Genomic DNA, 15,483 nt, shown 5'->3' with positions numbered 1-15,483 from the left:
AAATTCAGGGCGCTCAGGCGACTTGTGTAATGCCACGTAACTAGCAACTCAAGACAGACCCATCTGACCAGCCCAGAGCTGGGCAAAGACAGAAGAGGAACAGGTAGAATGGCAGATCATAGGACACCAGAGAGCATGGAAGGAAGCCCTGGGCAATCTAGTGATGGGCCACCCTCTTCAGTGAACACGGGCAATCGACTAAGCTCAGAGCAGAGAAGGACGTGTCCCAGGTCGCATGGCAGCAAGTGCCAGAGCAGAGACCATGAGGTTCCGTGTTCTTGAAGTGGCATTACAGGACACAGTGATGTGAGGAGGAATTTGGAGAAATGTGAGACAGGGTGGGATACGTGTGGGGCCAGAGAGATACTCCTGCCGGGACGGATTTGGGGTGTCACAACCTCTAAAATCAAGGGCTCAGCTTGGGATCTATGAACGGCCTGGAAAGCGGGGAGGCCCAGCAAGCAGCACCCTCCGGAGCCTTCGTCTTCACAGCCCGCACTCTGAGGGAGCTGTCTGGACTCCACCCTGTTCACCCTCGATCCTACTGGCATCAACTCTTCAACCAGCCCTGCGTGGAAAGGGTTCCTGGCACAATCCCAGATCACCGTCTCTGTAAACCCAGGCCTTTCCTGGCTCTTACCTCACTTGACTTGTGTAGCACAATTGTACACTGTTGACTGGTCTTAAAACCCTTTTGATTTCTTGGAGAGCACACTTTTGGCTCGCCTCGTACCAGACTGTCCCTTAAACGTCACTATCCTGCGTTCTCTCCTAGGCCCTCTTGCTCCCCCATCTCCTGAGGCTGTCACTTCTCCATGAACCTTTCTCCAGCCCACAGGCTGTGTGCCTCCAAGAACCTGCACTCGGACGCTCAGCAGGTACCACACGCTCCACCACCCTGAAGCGGACCTCAGGACCCCCTTGTAATCCGATCACAGCCCGAGCTCCTTCCCTTCTTAAGCTTGGCAGACAGACCAGTGCAGGCCTGACCACGGTCGCCCCAAGTTCTTGTCGCCTTCTCCTGTGTCAGGGAAAGGTGGCTTTGCCCTCCTGAGGCCTGATGCCACCACCCCCGGGGCTCAGTCACAGGACAGCTGGAAGAAGGGCCAAGGTGTCTGGTTAGGTGGTGGGTTAGAAGCAGGCTGGGATGGGCCAGACCCCTCCCCCCACCACCATGGGAAAGCTTCAAGATGGTGCTTGGGGGAACACCCGGAGGTGCCAGGACTGCGCGAGCTGGAAAGACGCCTCTTCCTGATGCCTAGGAGGCCGAATCTGGAGTGTGGAAGCACCCGTCCCACCTCAAGGCCAGCGGAACATTGCGCTGTGGCCACAGGAGTGAAGGGGCCCCCGGTCCACTATTCGGGAGCGGGGCTTCCTCGGCATGTTATAGCACACCCGCGGTTTGGGCTCCTCGTCCGTAAGGTGAGGACAGCAGCACCTGCTCCCCAAGGCCTCAGAGAGATTTCCTATCAAGAGGCCCCGCGTGGGCCAGCACCCAGCCCCTGCACTTCCCTCCCACCCTTCACTTTGCTGTACAAAACCGAATGGGCCCCAGGGCCTGGGCCTCACCGAACCACCGGGTGCTCCGTGTCCGACTTCCAGGCACCTGTGAGGTAGCTGGACCAGGGGCAGACCTGGAAGAGCAGGTAGATAGCTGGCACGCGTGCCCCCAGGCCACACTGTTCCCAGACCCCAGGCTGAGACACCCCAGGGTGTCACCCCTGCTCTGACACCATTCTCCGCACAGCCACGCTGGCCTCCCAGCTGCCGAGTCCTGTGAGCTCCATCGTGGCAGCTTTGATGCCCACTGCCCAGTCCTGCCACACTGGCCCGGCCCCAGCGGCCCCTGGCCTTCCGCCTCGGTCCCCTCGCTCCCCGGCCACTCACCTCGAAATGCAGGTTTTCGCGGCGCAGCCGGGTGTAAAGGGCCTCGTCATCCAGCGTGTGGTAGCCGTGTCCCACCCTCTCTGTCTTCAGCGTGTCCACGGCCTGCAGAGAAGCAAGTGGAGCCTAGTACCAGGTGGGCAGGAAGCGGGGAGAAGGGCCCCACGCCAGCCCCGCCTCCTCACCTGTCTCACCACCTCCGAGGAGCCCACCTCCCCTGCATGGACAGTGCGGTGAATGCCGCTCCTCACGGCCTCCTGGAAAGGCAAGAGCCGGTCACGGGCGGACTGGGGGGCCCCAGCGGCCCGACCTTCACCGCACTCTGGGTCTGAGTTTTGGCAGCCTTGAACTACGCCCAGTCAGCTGGCCTGCTTCAAGATGGGGAAGTCGGGGGTTTTGTTTGTGTCATCGTAATCTAAGTGGCAGCTGCCCTTTATTAGACAGTTATTATGTGTCTGTCACCGTATGAAATGGTTTGTATATGTTACCTAACATCCACAAGTATTATGATACCTGTTTTACAAGGAGAGAAACAGACCCAGGAAAGTAACAGGATGATGATCGAACAGGTGGGGAGCCGAGCTCTGAATCTTGGAGGGGAGACTCCAGAGCCCCTTCTCTAAAGCCCCCGCTGCATCCACGGGAAGTGCATCGTCAGGCTTCGAGATGTCTGCTCTAACTCTGTCATGCCAACAGATGTGACGGAAGCCCAGAGAAGGGGCAGCCTCACCCAGGTTCACATAGCAAGGTACAGACAGAAAGAAACAGGCTCACACATAGTACTCCCAACACCAAGGGGGAGTCTTCTGTTTATACCAAATTCCCAATGTCTAGCACCCCCAAGACCCAACTAAGCTGCACTAGGGGACCGCGGAGGCCTCACGCACCCCAGTCCGTGTGACCTCTCCCTCCTGGGTGGAAGCCAGCTCCTGGTGCTCACCCGGTGTCGCCCTCCCCACCTTCCTGCGGGACCCACCTCGTAGGCCTTCACGTGTCCCGGGAAGAGGCTGCTCCCTTGGATGGTCTCGTCTCCAGCCAGGTCAATGGCCACCACAGTCTGATGCTGGTACTTCTTACACAGCTCCACCACCTCCAGGGACCAGTCTGTGGGCAAGATGCCCACCGGGTCTCTGATGGCATCACCGAGGAGAGGCCCCCCACCCCCCCACCCCCCCCCCCGCTCACTGTACCCCAACCTGAGCCCAGCGGCAAGGCGGGGGGCCCACGTTGGGTCTTCAGATCCCGCTGGCCATGGCCTAAGCACGTGGCCTTTGGTCAACCCCTCCATCCAGGGCCTCGCTTTCCTCTCCTCTGAGAGGACTCCAGCTGCCACCGCATCGGCCCCTGGCCAGGCCCTGTGTGGAAAGTGCCGAGGGCGGGGCCTGGCTTGGTCGACAACAAATGGCTGTGTCTCACCTGACCCCACCTCTGCCCTCGAGGGGGCGGGGTGAGCAAAGCCTCACTTGGCTCATGAGGAGATGGAGACCCCCCCGGTTTAACACGGAAGCCCAGAACAGACCCCACACGAGCGCTACTGGATGTATTGCTAGCATACTCCGTCCTCTTAACCATTCAAGGCGTCATGAAGGGTTTAAAAACGGGTGAACGGTCACAGGCTTTGGCACCAGATGACCCTGTGTTCTCGCGTGGGCTTTCTGCCTTCCTGACTGAGGAGAGAGAGGCTCCCCCGCCCTTCAGTCTCCTCATCTATCAGAGGGGAAACAACGGCTGTCCTACCTCACAGGCTGCTACAAGGATCAGAGAAAATACGTGCAAGTCTCTGTACATGGAACCTGGCCTAGATTTTTTTTTCTGTTGTTCAGGTTCCTTTGGATTTGTGCTGCCTGCAGGTCACGTGGCCGTCAGGCCTGATCTCCCTGGGGAGAAGCGTCTCTCGGCTGCCAGGAGTTCCGAGCCCGAAGCCCCAAGGTCCTGCTGAGGGGCTCAGCACCATGGTGCTGGGGGCAGGGGAAGCCCGGATGTGGCTCCAGGGCCAGGCTGGGGGATCGGCCGGTGTCAGAGGGGCGGCCCGGGGCAGGGCTGAGGGCGTACTCACTGGGCTGGTGGCGCATGCAGCACAGGATAGACCGCACCTTCACCCCAAAGTCTCTCTCTCCCTCCTGCAGGCCCTGGTTCACCACAGCCACCACCTCGTCGGGGGTGAGATCCCCTCTGTGGGGGGAGAAGAGTAGGGATGGGGCAGAGGCAAAGGTCTAAAGGACACAGCCCCGGGACTGGGATGTGGGGGGGCACTGAGGGGAGAGAGAGAGAAGAGTCTTCTGAAGCGGCTTCAGCCCCCATGAACCCACCGCCTCTGGGGAGAAAGACATGGCCCCCAGCCCTGGCACACCCCACTTCCGGCTTGCTGGGGCACTTCCAGACTGGAAGGTGTGTGGGGCGGGGGTGGGGGGTGCTGGTCAGACACAACCCTCCCTGTGGATGCCGGGCACTGATAAGCCCGCCTGCTCAGATTCCCACTAGTCCGCATGTATCAGAGTTGTAGCTAGAAGGGGGCAGTGGGGTTGGGCAATGCCACTTAGAGACCCCTGTGGTCCCGGCAGAGGGGCAGGAATGGGCCACACTCACTTCAATCACAGGGTTAGAACAGGACACCTAGAAGTCACTGAATGAGGGGGTTAATGTTTCTAGACTGTGGGTCTGTGTCCGGGACAAAGGAGGCAAGACACAGACGCCCACTTTTTCCAAAGGTAGATAAGTAAGTAAATAAGTAAATAAATCAGCCAGCAGGCCAGCCAGCCAGCCCAGATGAGGGCTGGGAATGTCTCTTGTGACAGAGTTAAGGACAGGACCTTAACTTTCTGAGGGCATGGACAGGACCAGGGGGCGTAACGTTAGGTCAGGGGCTCCTACCAGCCTGCCCCCGAGTCTCAGGTTGACCCATCCCACCATAGCCTGGGACCGGCCCCTCCAGGTGGTCACTCACTCTGCCTGGTCCCAGGGGATCGGCTCCACTTTAGAGTTGGCCAGCAGGTGCGGGCTGTAACGCACCTCCACATACACCACGCCCTCCTTGGCCTTCATCTCGACAAACTCATAGGCGATCCTTTTGATGGCCTCCCGGGAGCCCCTGGGAAGGGAAGAGAAGGGTTGGGAACAATAATCTGATTTTTAAAACGGGCAAAGGACCTGAATAAACATTTCTCAAAAGACATACAAATGGCCCGGTTTTATGAAAAGGTGTTCAGCATCACTATCAGGGAAATGCAAATCAAAACCACAACCTCACACCTCACACCTTGTTAGGATGGCCACGATCAAAGAGACAAGTGATGGTGAGGGTGTGGAGAAGAGGGGCCCCTGTGCACTGCTGGCAGGAACGCAAATTTTTGCAGCCACCGTGGAAAACCGTGTGGAGGTTCCTTGAGAAATTAAGACTAAGCTGTCATATGATCTGGCAATCCCCTTCTGGATATTTGTCCAAAGGAAATGAAGTCAGGATCTCACCGAGGTATCTGCACTGCCATGTTTACTGCAGCATTATTTATGACAGTGAAGACATTGTTACAACCTCAAGGTCCACTGACAGATGAATGGATAAATCTCTCTCCCTCTCTCTCTCTCTCTCACACACACACACACACACACACACTGAAACAGCATTCAGCCTTAAGGAAATTCTGCCATTTGCAACATGGATGAAGCCAGAGGACATTATGCTAAGTGAAATAAGCCAGACGCAGAGAGACAAACACTGCATGATCTCATATGTGGAATCTAAAACAGTCCAACTCGTAAAAGCAGAAATTACCACAGTAGTTGCCAGGGGCAGTTTGAGCAGGGAAAGGGGAGATTGGGAGATGTTGGGCAAAAGGTACAAAATTTCAGTTCCACAAGATGAGTAAGTTCTGGAGACCTAATGTACAGCATGGTGACCATAGGTAACCATACTGTATCACATACTGGAGATTTGCTAGAAGGGTAGAGCTTAAGTGTTCCCATCTCTCTCTCTCTCTCTCTCTCTCTCTCTCTCTCTCTCTCTCTCTCTCTCTCTCTCACACTCACACACACACACACACACACACACACACACACACACACACAAAGGCAAGAAAAAAGAAAAAGGGAGGCACCTGGGTGGCTCAGTCGGTTAAGCATTTGATTTCGGCTTAGGTCGTGATCCCACGGTTCATGGGTTCAAGCCCCATGTCAGGCTCTGTGCTGACAGCTCAGAGCCTGCTTTAGATTCTCTCTCTCTCTCTCTCTCTCTCTCTCTCTCTCTCTCTCTCTCTCGCTGTCCTTCCTCTACTCACACTCTCTCTCTCTCAAATCAACATTAAAAAAATATTTTTTTAAAAAAGCAAAAGGTAACTATCCACAGTGATGGATATGTTAACTTAGCTTGCCTGCAATGATCGTTTCACAATGGATATACACATCAAAACACCTTAAAGGCACATAATTTCTATTTATCAATTATACCCCAATAAAACTAAGGCGAGAGAGAATGGACAAATCCAGACGGTACCCTGGGGTCGGGGAGAAACTCGCGACTCAGACTTGAATCCCAGCTCCCACACTTACCTGTTGCGGGACTCTTGTGAGTCAGCCTGCCGCTCATGTCAAACGTGATCGTGAGGACAAACACGTTAAACATCATAAAACTCACCCAGGCCAGTGCTTAGAGCAGAACAGACAGATGCTTGAAGTGGTTTTGTTGGTAGCGGAGTGCTGGCTCTAGAAGCAAGGCACATTTAACCTGCCAGGGCCATTCTAAGTACTCAAGTGACAATGAACTGTGCCTAGCTGGAAGTTTCCACCATGAAGAGTGAAAACAGAAAATGGTTACTAGAATGTGTGAGGGAAGTGTCTTGGGGAAGTTGGCCAACTCCCAGGAAAAGGGGACCCCATGCCTTTGCGGATGAGGTGGGAGACAGCTGCTGCCTTCCCTGTGGGGCAGGGGCAGAGCCTGGGTCTGGGACCTCAGACCTGCCGCAGGGGAGCTGGCCTCCCAGGAAGAGGGTGCCAGATTGCCCCCACGCCCCACAGCTGTGGAACGCATTCATTCCCCACTGTGACCAGCACGGTCCTAGGCCCAGGGGATACAGCAAACAAGGCGGACAAAATCCCCGTCCCTGCAGTGCCTACAGTTGAGCAAGGCAGGCAAGTAAATAAGCAAAATGTAAAATCTACAGTAGGGGGCGCCTGGGTGGCTCAGTCCGTTAAGCATCTGACTCTGACTCTTGATATCCGCTCATCTCATGGTCGGCTCCGGGCTGAGCGTGGAGCCTGCTTGGGATTCTCTCTCCACCCCCCCCCCCCGCCCCTCCCCTGCTCATGCTCTTCCTCTCTCTCTCAAAATAAATAAAACTTTAAAAAAAAATTAAAAAATAAAACCTACAGTAGGTCAGATGGTGAATCTAGCCAACGGCCTCCATCTGCCTCAATACCTTCTTCACTGGCCCTCCAACAACCCATAATGGGCACGTGCTCCAAACCTTTCCTCAGGTCCAGCCCTCTGGACGACATCACACCTTATCTATCCCAAAGCTTGGGCCATACTTCCTCCTCTAGGCAGCTTTCCCTGACTGCCTCCAGCCCGTTTGCTTCTTCCCCTTCCAGAGCTCCGGAAGCACAGACTGCAAAGGCTTGACTCTCACCGGCCCTGAGAAACTCTGCCTCGTGCCAGGAAGCTCAAGGTGGCATCAGGGGAAGAATCTGGGCTTCACCCCTTGCAGCTATGTGGTCCTGGCCATGCTCCTATACTTCCTGAGCCTTCATTTCTCCTCTGCGAACGAGGAGCATGTCCACCTGGCAGGACTGTTGCCAACCACAAAGAGTACAGTTCTGGGAGCTGCACACTTGTTCTTCTAGATCAAAGAGACTCTGCTATTAAAAGATGGAAGGAATGAAAGGTAACATGAAAACACCAGTGCCTTGGGCGCCTGGGTGGCTCAGTCAGTTAAGCGTCTGACTTCGGCTCAGGTCATGATCTCACGGTCCGTGAGTTCGAGCCCCGCGTTGGGCTCTGTGCTGACAGCTCAGAGCCTGGAGCCTGTTTCAGATCCTGTGTCTCCTTCTCTCTCTGCCCCTCCCCTGCTCGTGCTCTGTCTGTCTCTCTCTCTCTCTGTCTCTCTCTCTCTCTCTCTCAAAACTAAGTAAACATTAAAAAACAAAAAACACCAGTGCCTGGCTGTCCATGAAGGTATCTTCATCGTAACAGAGGACAGTGCTGTGTCCGTTCCAAACTCCAGTCCTAGGAGGTAGATGGGATCACGAGCCCCACTGTCTAGATAAGCGAACAGAGGCCCAGAGAGGGTACATTTTCCCCATGTCACAGTTATCTGGTGACAGGATCAGACACTAGGATCTGAGCTCCTGACCTCACCCCCGGTCACTTTTCCATAGAAGTTGAAGAAAAACATCAGTGCATTATACCCACGTTCCAGAAGGAAAAAAACTCAAGGCCCAAAGGTAGGGAGAGATTCACACAAATGCACACACAAGGATGAGAAACAGAACTGGGGTTTCACCCCACAGGTGGAGGCACAGGCCACAGGGAATGGGAGTCACCCAGAGCCTGGGGCGGGGGTGGGGGGTGACTCACGCGATGACAGGCATGTAGTAGTCAAACTTGGCCAGGAAATCTGGGAGGCTGGTGGGCTTGTCCATGCTGATGATGTCCTGCAGCTCCTCTGCGGTGTCAGCGGGGAGGGCAATCCCCCTCTTCCTGGGAACAGAACCGTGAGGGCAGCGGGGCCGCTCCTGAGCGGGACCCAACCAACCCCTCAGAGGAGCCAGAACATGAAACCCGGGGATCTCTCCACCCAACTCCTCCCGTTAAACAGATGGGAAAACTGAGGCCTGGGGCGTTTAGAACCCAGACTGGAATCCTTCCAGCAGCTCCTGTCCCCAAGGCTGTGACCAGCCAGGGAGTCGTAAGAGGGGATAACCGGAGTTAAAGTCTGTACACACACACACACACACACACGCACATCCCTGGTGCCTGGGACCCGAGAAGCTGCCAGGGCAAGCCCACAGTTTCCTCCTCAGCCCCAGGAGTGGGGAGAGCCAGCTGGGCTTATGCCAGGTCAGGGGTTATCGGGGCACTAACTGCAGCAACACAAGGCCCAGGGCAGGCGCCAGACCTGCCCCCTCCGTCCTCCATCTGGCCGGCACATCAGAGAGGCCCGTCCTGCGCACTGAGCTGGGAGTGTCTGGTGGAGGCTCATGGGAAGGCATGGGGGGCCGGCCACCCACCTCGGAGCGGTCTCCCCTCTCTGCCCGCAGACCCCGTGTGGGGCTCGCCCAGAATAGCCCTTCTGGACCGGAGCCTCCTCTCAGCCGCGGGCGGCGGGGTGCGCAGGTGGGCTGGGCTCCTCTGCTCCGACTCCCGGGTCCCCCTGGGCCTCAGTTGCCCCACTTTTAAGAACACCAGACACGCTTCTACCATGAAGGGACAAAACAGGAGACCAAAGGGGCTCTGAGGAAACAACACAGAGAACAGAAGAAAACCTGAAACCCTGACAACGAAGAGCCTCAGGGACAGGTGAAGAGGTCACGTCCCTGAAACACAGCATCCTTTTCAGGAAGGGGACAACCAGAGGGTAAGGGCTCCCAGAAACCTAAAAGAATATGGCGCCAATCATCGTAAGGATATAACAAAATGAATGGAAAATAAAGCGGCGAAACGCCTCCAGCAAGTACCACAAGAGACGAAAAAGAGGAGCAAACAGTTAATCAGGTGACTAGATCAGGCTGGAGCACCCGGTTATCCACAAAGCAAGAACAAAAGAAGGAAGGAAGGAAGGAATCGCCAGAGAAACCGAAGTTTGAATAGTTGTTTACATTCTTTACTGACTTCGGTCACTAAAATACTACGATGCTTCCCCACTTAAATCCCTAAGGCCCCGACGTAGGCTCTCCTCTCCTCCCGGCGGCCCAGGAGTGACCCCCAGTCTGCAGCCAGCCCCCACCCCCCCGCCTCCCCCCAGCCCCGTGTCCCCACAGGACACCGTGGGGGAGATGGCATCCCTGGTGTGGTCCCGGCACAGAGGGCAGCGTGGGCCCCCTGATCCTTCCGTTGCCGGGCAGCCTGCCCCAAGGCCACCCTCAGAAGGTCATCCCCAGGGACCGAGTCCCCCGCCCCCGAGCCAGGACCATTTAAGTGCTGTGTTTGGGAGCTGGTGGTGGCAGCAGAGGAAGGCTTTGGCGCTCACGTGGTCAGATGCAGTGGCCACGCTTGCATAGGCCCTGCTGGACCTGCTCTGTGCGGCTCCCCTACCGGTCTTCCTCCAGCCCCCATGACCACCGCTTCCTGGCGGGGCTCTTCCTCCTGACATGCTTTCAGACTGTCCCTTTTACACACCTGTCCGGATGGACTCCTCCCCTTTCAAGATTTTCACCTGAAAATCCAGAAATCTCTGCCTCTACACATCACCACTTGAGGGCCTAGGGCGGGCCAGGCACTGGATGGGACAGCAGTGACCAAGATAGACCACCTACCTCCTGCCACCTCTCCCCTCCCTGCCCCACGCTCCACACCCCCAAATATAGCCCCTCCAACCCCCCAGCTGCCCAACCCACGGTGGGGGGCCTCCCCTGGGACTCCATCTGCTTTGCCCACCAGCAGCCAGTCCCCAAGTCCCACTTATTTTCCTTCCTAAATGTCTGTCCCATTAGTGCCCCCCTCTCCAGACTCTCTCCTCATCAGCCACCAAGAGATCTTTTGACAGAGTGGTCAGAGGAGGCCGGTTACAGGAGGGGACAGTTATGCAGAATAAAAAATTTTTTTAATGTTTATTTTTGAGAAAGAGAGGGAGACAGAGTATGAGTGGGGGAGGGGGAGAGGGGGAGAGAGGGAGAGAGGGAGAGAGGGAGAGAGGGAGAGAGGGAGAGAGGGAGAGAGGGAGAGAGGGAGAGAGGGAGAGAGGGAGAGAGGGAGAGAGGGAGAGAGGGAGAGAGGGAGAGAGGCAGACACAGGATCGGAAGCAGGCTCCAGGCTCTGAACTGTCAGCACAGAGCCCGACACGGGGCTCGAACTTAACGAACCGCAAGATCACGAAGTCAGACACTTAACCGACTGAGCCACCCAGGCGCCCCTTAAGCAGAACTAGAAAAGAGACAGAGGGAACAAGAGGGGCTCCAGGCAGAAGCCAGGAGGGAAGGTGAGGCATAGGGAGGCTGGAGCTCAGAGTGGGGTCAGTGGTAGGTGACGAGCCAGAGGGCAGGCGGAGCCCAATGGGGCTAAGTTAGGGCCTTACCCCCAAAGCACCAGCAAATCGCTGAAGGATTTCAAGCAGGGAAGCGGCATGAAGAGGTTTCAGTGCTCCTTCTGGCCGCCGTGCGGGTAACAGATCCAAGAGCTACTGTTGCAGTCCCAGCAGGAAACAGACAGGGGACACTCTTCAGGATCTCACACGCGACTGGGCCTGCAGAAGCTGCTTAGACCAAGCTGTAAAGCTCCAGTCTGGGACCCAACGCTGAGGCAAGAAGGAGTTCCCGTTAGGGCCCCGGGTCCTCCTGCCACCACAGCCACTCGGCAGCAAAGGCTCCACCCGGGACCAAGCTTGGTCCTCAGATGGTCCCTACACCCCAGTCAGTCCTGCCTTGGCCAGTCCTCTTCCGGCCGTGGTGGGTGATGCGGCCACAGGGAGCCTGGCCAGAGGGCCCCGTGGGGAAGAGGAGCTCAGGATTTGGAGGCCAAAGTCCATCCCCCTGCCGTAGGTGCCAAATCACCCAGGGTAGGAGCTGTCCCATCCGGGGACCTCCACATCCTTGTCAGTAAAACAGACAGTACTTTCTTTGCAGGGAACAGAGAAGCAATGAGGCTATTTACGTGTCCAGCGTAAGACAGCAAGTTCCAAAGCCTGACGGACTGGGTTCCTTAAAGCCTGTGTGACCCTGGGAGAGTTACTCGACCTCTCTGTTTATTAAGTCTGGCAGGTTTGAGAAACATCCAGTGTGGACTAAGTAGCAGAAGAGGTCAGAGAGGCCACACAAGCTTTGCAGGTCTGTAAGGGCCGTGGGTGGACTTCGGCTTTGCCCCTAAGCAAGCTGGGAGTGTGGGAGGGCTTGAGCAGGGGAGGGGGGCTGGTCAGACTCTGCTTTAAGGCAGTTGCTTCGGCTACAGTACTGTGGGGACAGGAGACGGGGGAGGCCAGAGCGGCCACCCGGAGACCAGTCAGGAGGCCACTGCCACAGGCCAGGCGGGGATGCTGGTGGCTCAGGCCAGGGCGGCGAAGGGAGGAGAGCGAGCCCACGTTCAGAATGCGCTTTGGCAAAACGGCTGACAGGGTCACGAGGAGATCGAGAAGGAGGTGGGAGAAGCACCCGAGAGGACAGAATCATAGGAGCAGAGGGAAGCAGCGGGCACGAACGTGGTCAACGGAGGCCCAAATCACAGAGGCAGAAGAGGCGCCACTGGATTTGGTGACAGGGAGGGAGGGAGGGTCTTCCTTCTTTCCTTCCTCAGCCCACCACACCCAGGAAGTCCTCCAGTGTGTTTATGGGCATCCACAGCTGCGTCTGACCGACTCCCTGGTCCCCCGCCTGCTGGCCTTGAGCTCAAGCTCCAGCTGGCACCGGTGACACCCCTTCCCCGGGGCCCACAAAGCCCCTCCCCGGCTCCTGATGCCAAGGCGACGTGGGGACAGCAAATCCGACCAGCATCCCCACAGGGGCGGTTCCCCTCCCTCCTCTCTCTACCCCGTCCCGGACTCAGGCCTCCTTGCTCCACCACCACGTGCCCTCTGACTCCTTGAACTAGCACCTGCCAGGAGATCCCATCCCGGTGCCGGTAACCCGCCTTAATGGCCTCACTAGGGGCCGTGGGGGAACGGCCAGCCCTCCTCCGCACGGGCAAAGGACAGGCCGAGATAAGCCAAGCAGCTTCACCCCACTCAGCCGGAGCCACGACTTATAATTAATAACACCATCATTAAGTGCCCTTTATGGACACGGTGCTTAACCCTGAGCTAAGGGTTTTCTGGGCACGGCTTCCCCTAAGCCTCCCGCTGGCAGGAGTTAATGTTCAGCGTGTGGACTCGGGGCCACACCCATGCTTACTAGACAAGTCCCCTCACCTGCCAGGGCTCGGTGTCCTCCTCCACAAAATGGGGACAACAGTGGTACCTCCTCACAAGCTGTCCTGAGGATGGAGTACGTCAGCACTCCTATGGCGCTCCTATGGCGCTCGGCACAAGGTCAATGACGTAGGGGAGTCAAAAACTACATCAGTAGCAACTCCCTAGGGCAGAGTGAGGTCTGTGTAAGTAGGACAAGGCGGAGAAGTGTGTTCCCGCCAGACCTCTGTCCCCAGCTCTCAGAGGTGGAAGAGATGCTCCGGAGAGTTGGGGGACAGACTCCCCAACGTCGCTAGTTCTCTGGAACGGTGGCATCTGGAGAGGCCAGGGGACTCTGGTTTACGGAGCAGAGTGTTCACACTTGGGTCTGAGCTGAACTGTTCCAGGCAACGAGAGAGGCGGAGTCCTCCCAGCTCCACAGGGAAGGAGTGCCCAGCAAACAGGTGAAGAGCACAGTCCCCGGAAGGAGGGGTGGGTGGCAGAAGGGGCCCCCATCTCCCAGGTCAGTTCTGGAAAGAGGCCAAGGTTGCAGCAAGGAAATGGTGTGCTCACATTTGCATCCGGACCCACTGGCCTCTAAAGTCCCTGCTGTTAAGTGTTAGACCCGAGAGAAGGGCCACCATGAGCCCTTGAGGTGGGGAGGGAGGGCCGGGTGTCCCTCACTGGGGAGGCACTAGGGACCCTTCAACCCACCCACGTGACTGCGAGCCGAGGCAGGAGGCACATTCTCGCTTGGAAGATGAAGAATGGCCCCCAGAGGAGGGGCCTCCTGTCCACATCCCCCAGCAGGCTATGACCAGGGTCACATAGGGAAAGCCCTGGGGATCAGATGACCCTGGGTCAATTTTAGACTCTGTTTATGGTTATGTGGCCTCAGGCTACTGCCTTCACTTCTCTGAGCCCCTGGCTCTCCTCAGTGACATGGGGATAGCAACACCCTCCCTCCTCCAAGTGTGGAAGGATTAAATTCACTGACTCAAGGAGAGGGCTCAGCCTCGCGGCCCAGCACGAGGAGATGCTCAGCAAATGGTCCCAGCATCCTGTGTGGGTGCATCACCTGCCATAGACCCTACGGATTCAAAACACAGTGACCGGTTCCGTCCTGGGGACTGCCTCCTCGTGTGTGTGTGCGCACGTGTGTGTGCACCTGTCTGCGTGTGAGGCAGGGCAAGCTCTTCCTGGCTCACCTGGCAGCAGGAAGAAAGAGAAGCACAGAAAGCAGAAGACTTGGGCTGTGGGTCTCCCGCCCAGAGCTGAGGGGCCTTCGTTTGTCCACAGACCACCTTGTTCCGGCCGGGGGGCCAGCTTGATTCCATGGAGATATAGGAAGGAACAACCCTGGAATTCTCCAGAGTCCTCTGGGTTGAACTGTGGGCCCCCAAATATCCCCAAATGTTGGGGAGGAAGGTCTCTTATCCAAGGACTTACTTGCCATAGTATAAGATGGTTTCAGGCTTGATGGCCCCATCCAGGTGGATATGCAGCTCCACCTACAAGGGGGTAGAGAGAGGAAACAAGGGGGGAGGGGAACAGACACCCATGAATGCCTGAAGTACCTTCCAGAGGGTTTGCGTTAACAACGACCATGATACCATTAGTCCCATCAACTGGACACTTACAACATATGCCCCACTAAACTCTTTACACACACCACCTTGTTTAATCCTCGTCTGTGGGGCGGGTTTAATGGTCATCTCTAGCTCTTTAACAGTTAAGACCACAGACAGGTTCAACCACAGCTGAGGTTCAAGGAGGTTAAATAACTTGCCCAAGGCCACACAGCAAGCCATAGAGGCAGGAACCCACCCTAGTGCTTTGGTTCTCAACCACAGCTGGTAAATGGCAGAACCAGAATCGTAACCCAAGTTCAATCCCAGAGCCGGTGCTCTTAAACACGAGGCCAACCACGGTACCATAGGAGCTATGGAGCCCCAGCCACTGCCCCCACCCAGGCAGTGTCTGCTCTCCACCAACTCACTCAACAAAATCCAGTATTAAAAAGTGTTGGCCACAGACTTCCTGGACCTGTGAATATCCACAGTGGATTTCAAAACGCAGGCCCCATCTTCAAAAGCAAAAGCAGATGTCACTTAAGCACAATTATCAGGAATCAATATTAGGTGACACAAGATCCTTCCAGTATTCCAGAAAGGGTACCAGATACTTGGCCATCTTGGTGATCTTTCTCTACACACACACACACACACACACACACACACACACACAACCCCACAAATGTTCGACACACAAAGCTAGGAGTTTAAGGACATAGGCTTTGGAGACCGCCCATCAGACTGGACTCCCAGATCTGCCCCTTTGCTGGCTGTGTGACCTCATCTAAGACTCTTGATCTCTCAGAACCAGTTTCTCAGCTACAAAACAGGGTATTTCTGCCTCCCTCTCCACGAACAACTCTAAGGATTTAAAACAAAAAACAAACAACAAAAAAAAACCAGACAGTGTTGGATGCTTGGGTGGCTCAGTCAAGTGTTCAAGTTTGGCTCAGGTCATGATCTCACACTTCGTGAGTTCAAGACCACCCCCCCCCCCATCAGGC

General features: G+C 56.3%; 1 protein-coding gene across 5 annotated transcripts in view; it reads right to left on the bottom strand.

Moving 5' to 3' along the window:
* The window catches only part of ADA (adenosine deaminase), a 28,145-nt gene that overhangs the window by 1,783 nt on the left and 10,879 nt on the right, over positions 1–15,483 (bottom strand). For 2 of the 5 annotated variants that reach the window (XM_042980327.1, XM_042980328.1), the window contains exons 2-9: positions 14,355–14,416; positions 8,450–8,572; positions 4,829–4,972; positions 3,941–4,056; positions 2,861–2,988; positions 2,070–2,141; positions 1,888–1,989; positions 1,570–1,634 (exon numbers count right to left, since the gene is read on the bottom strand). In XM_042980327.1, the coding sequence (XP_042836261.1) occupies positions 1,570–1,634; positions 1,888–1,989; positions 2,070–2,141; positions 2,861–2,988; positions 3,941–4,056; positions 4,829–4,972; positions 8,450–8,572; positions 14,355–14,416 (812 nt within the window). Of the gene's footprint in view, positions 1–1,569; positions 1,635–1,887; positions 1,990–2,069; positions 2,142–2,860; positions 2,989–3,940; positions 4,057–4,828; positions 4,973–8,449; positions 8,573–11,105; positions 11,263–12,926; positions 13,091–14,354; positions 14,417–15,483 lie in introns of those variants that run through there. The other 3 variants (XM_042980330.1, XM_042980329.1, XM_042980331.1) reach the window with 3 other exon arrangements.

The sequence above is a fragment of the Panthera tigris genome, chromosome A3 (genome assembly GCF_018350195.1).
Source record: "Panthera tigris isolate Pti1 chromosome A3, P.tigris_Pti1_mat1.1, whole genome shotgun sequence".
Classification (NCBI taxonomy): domain Eukaryota; kingdom Metazoa; phylum Chordata; class Mammalia; order Carnivora; family Felidae; genus Panthera; species Panthera tigris.
This window is presented reverse-complemented; position numbering and strand designations above follow the sequence as displayed.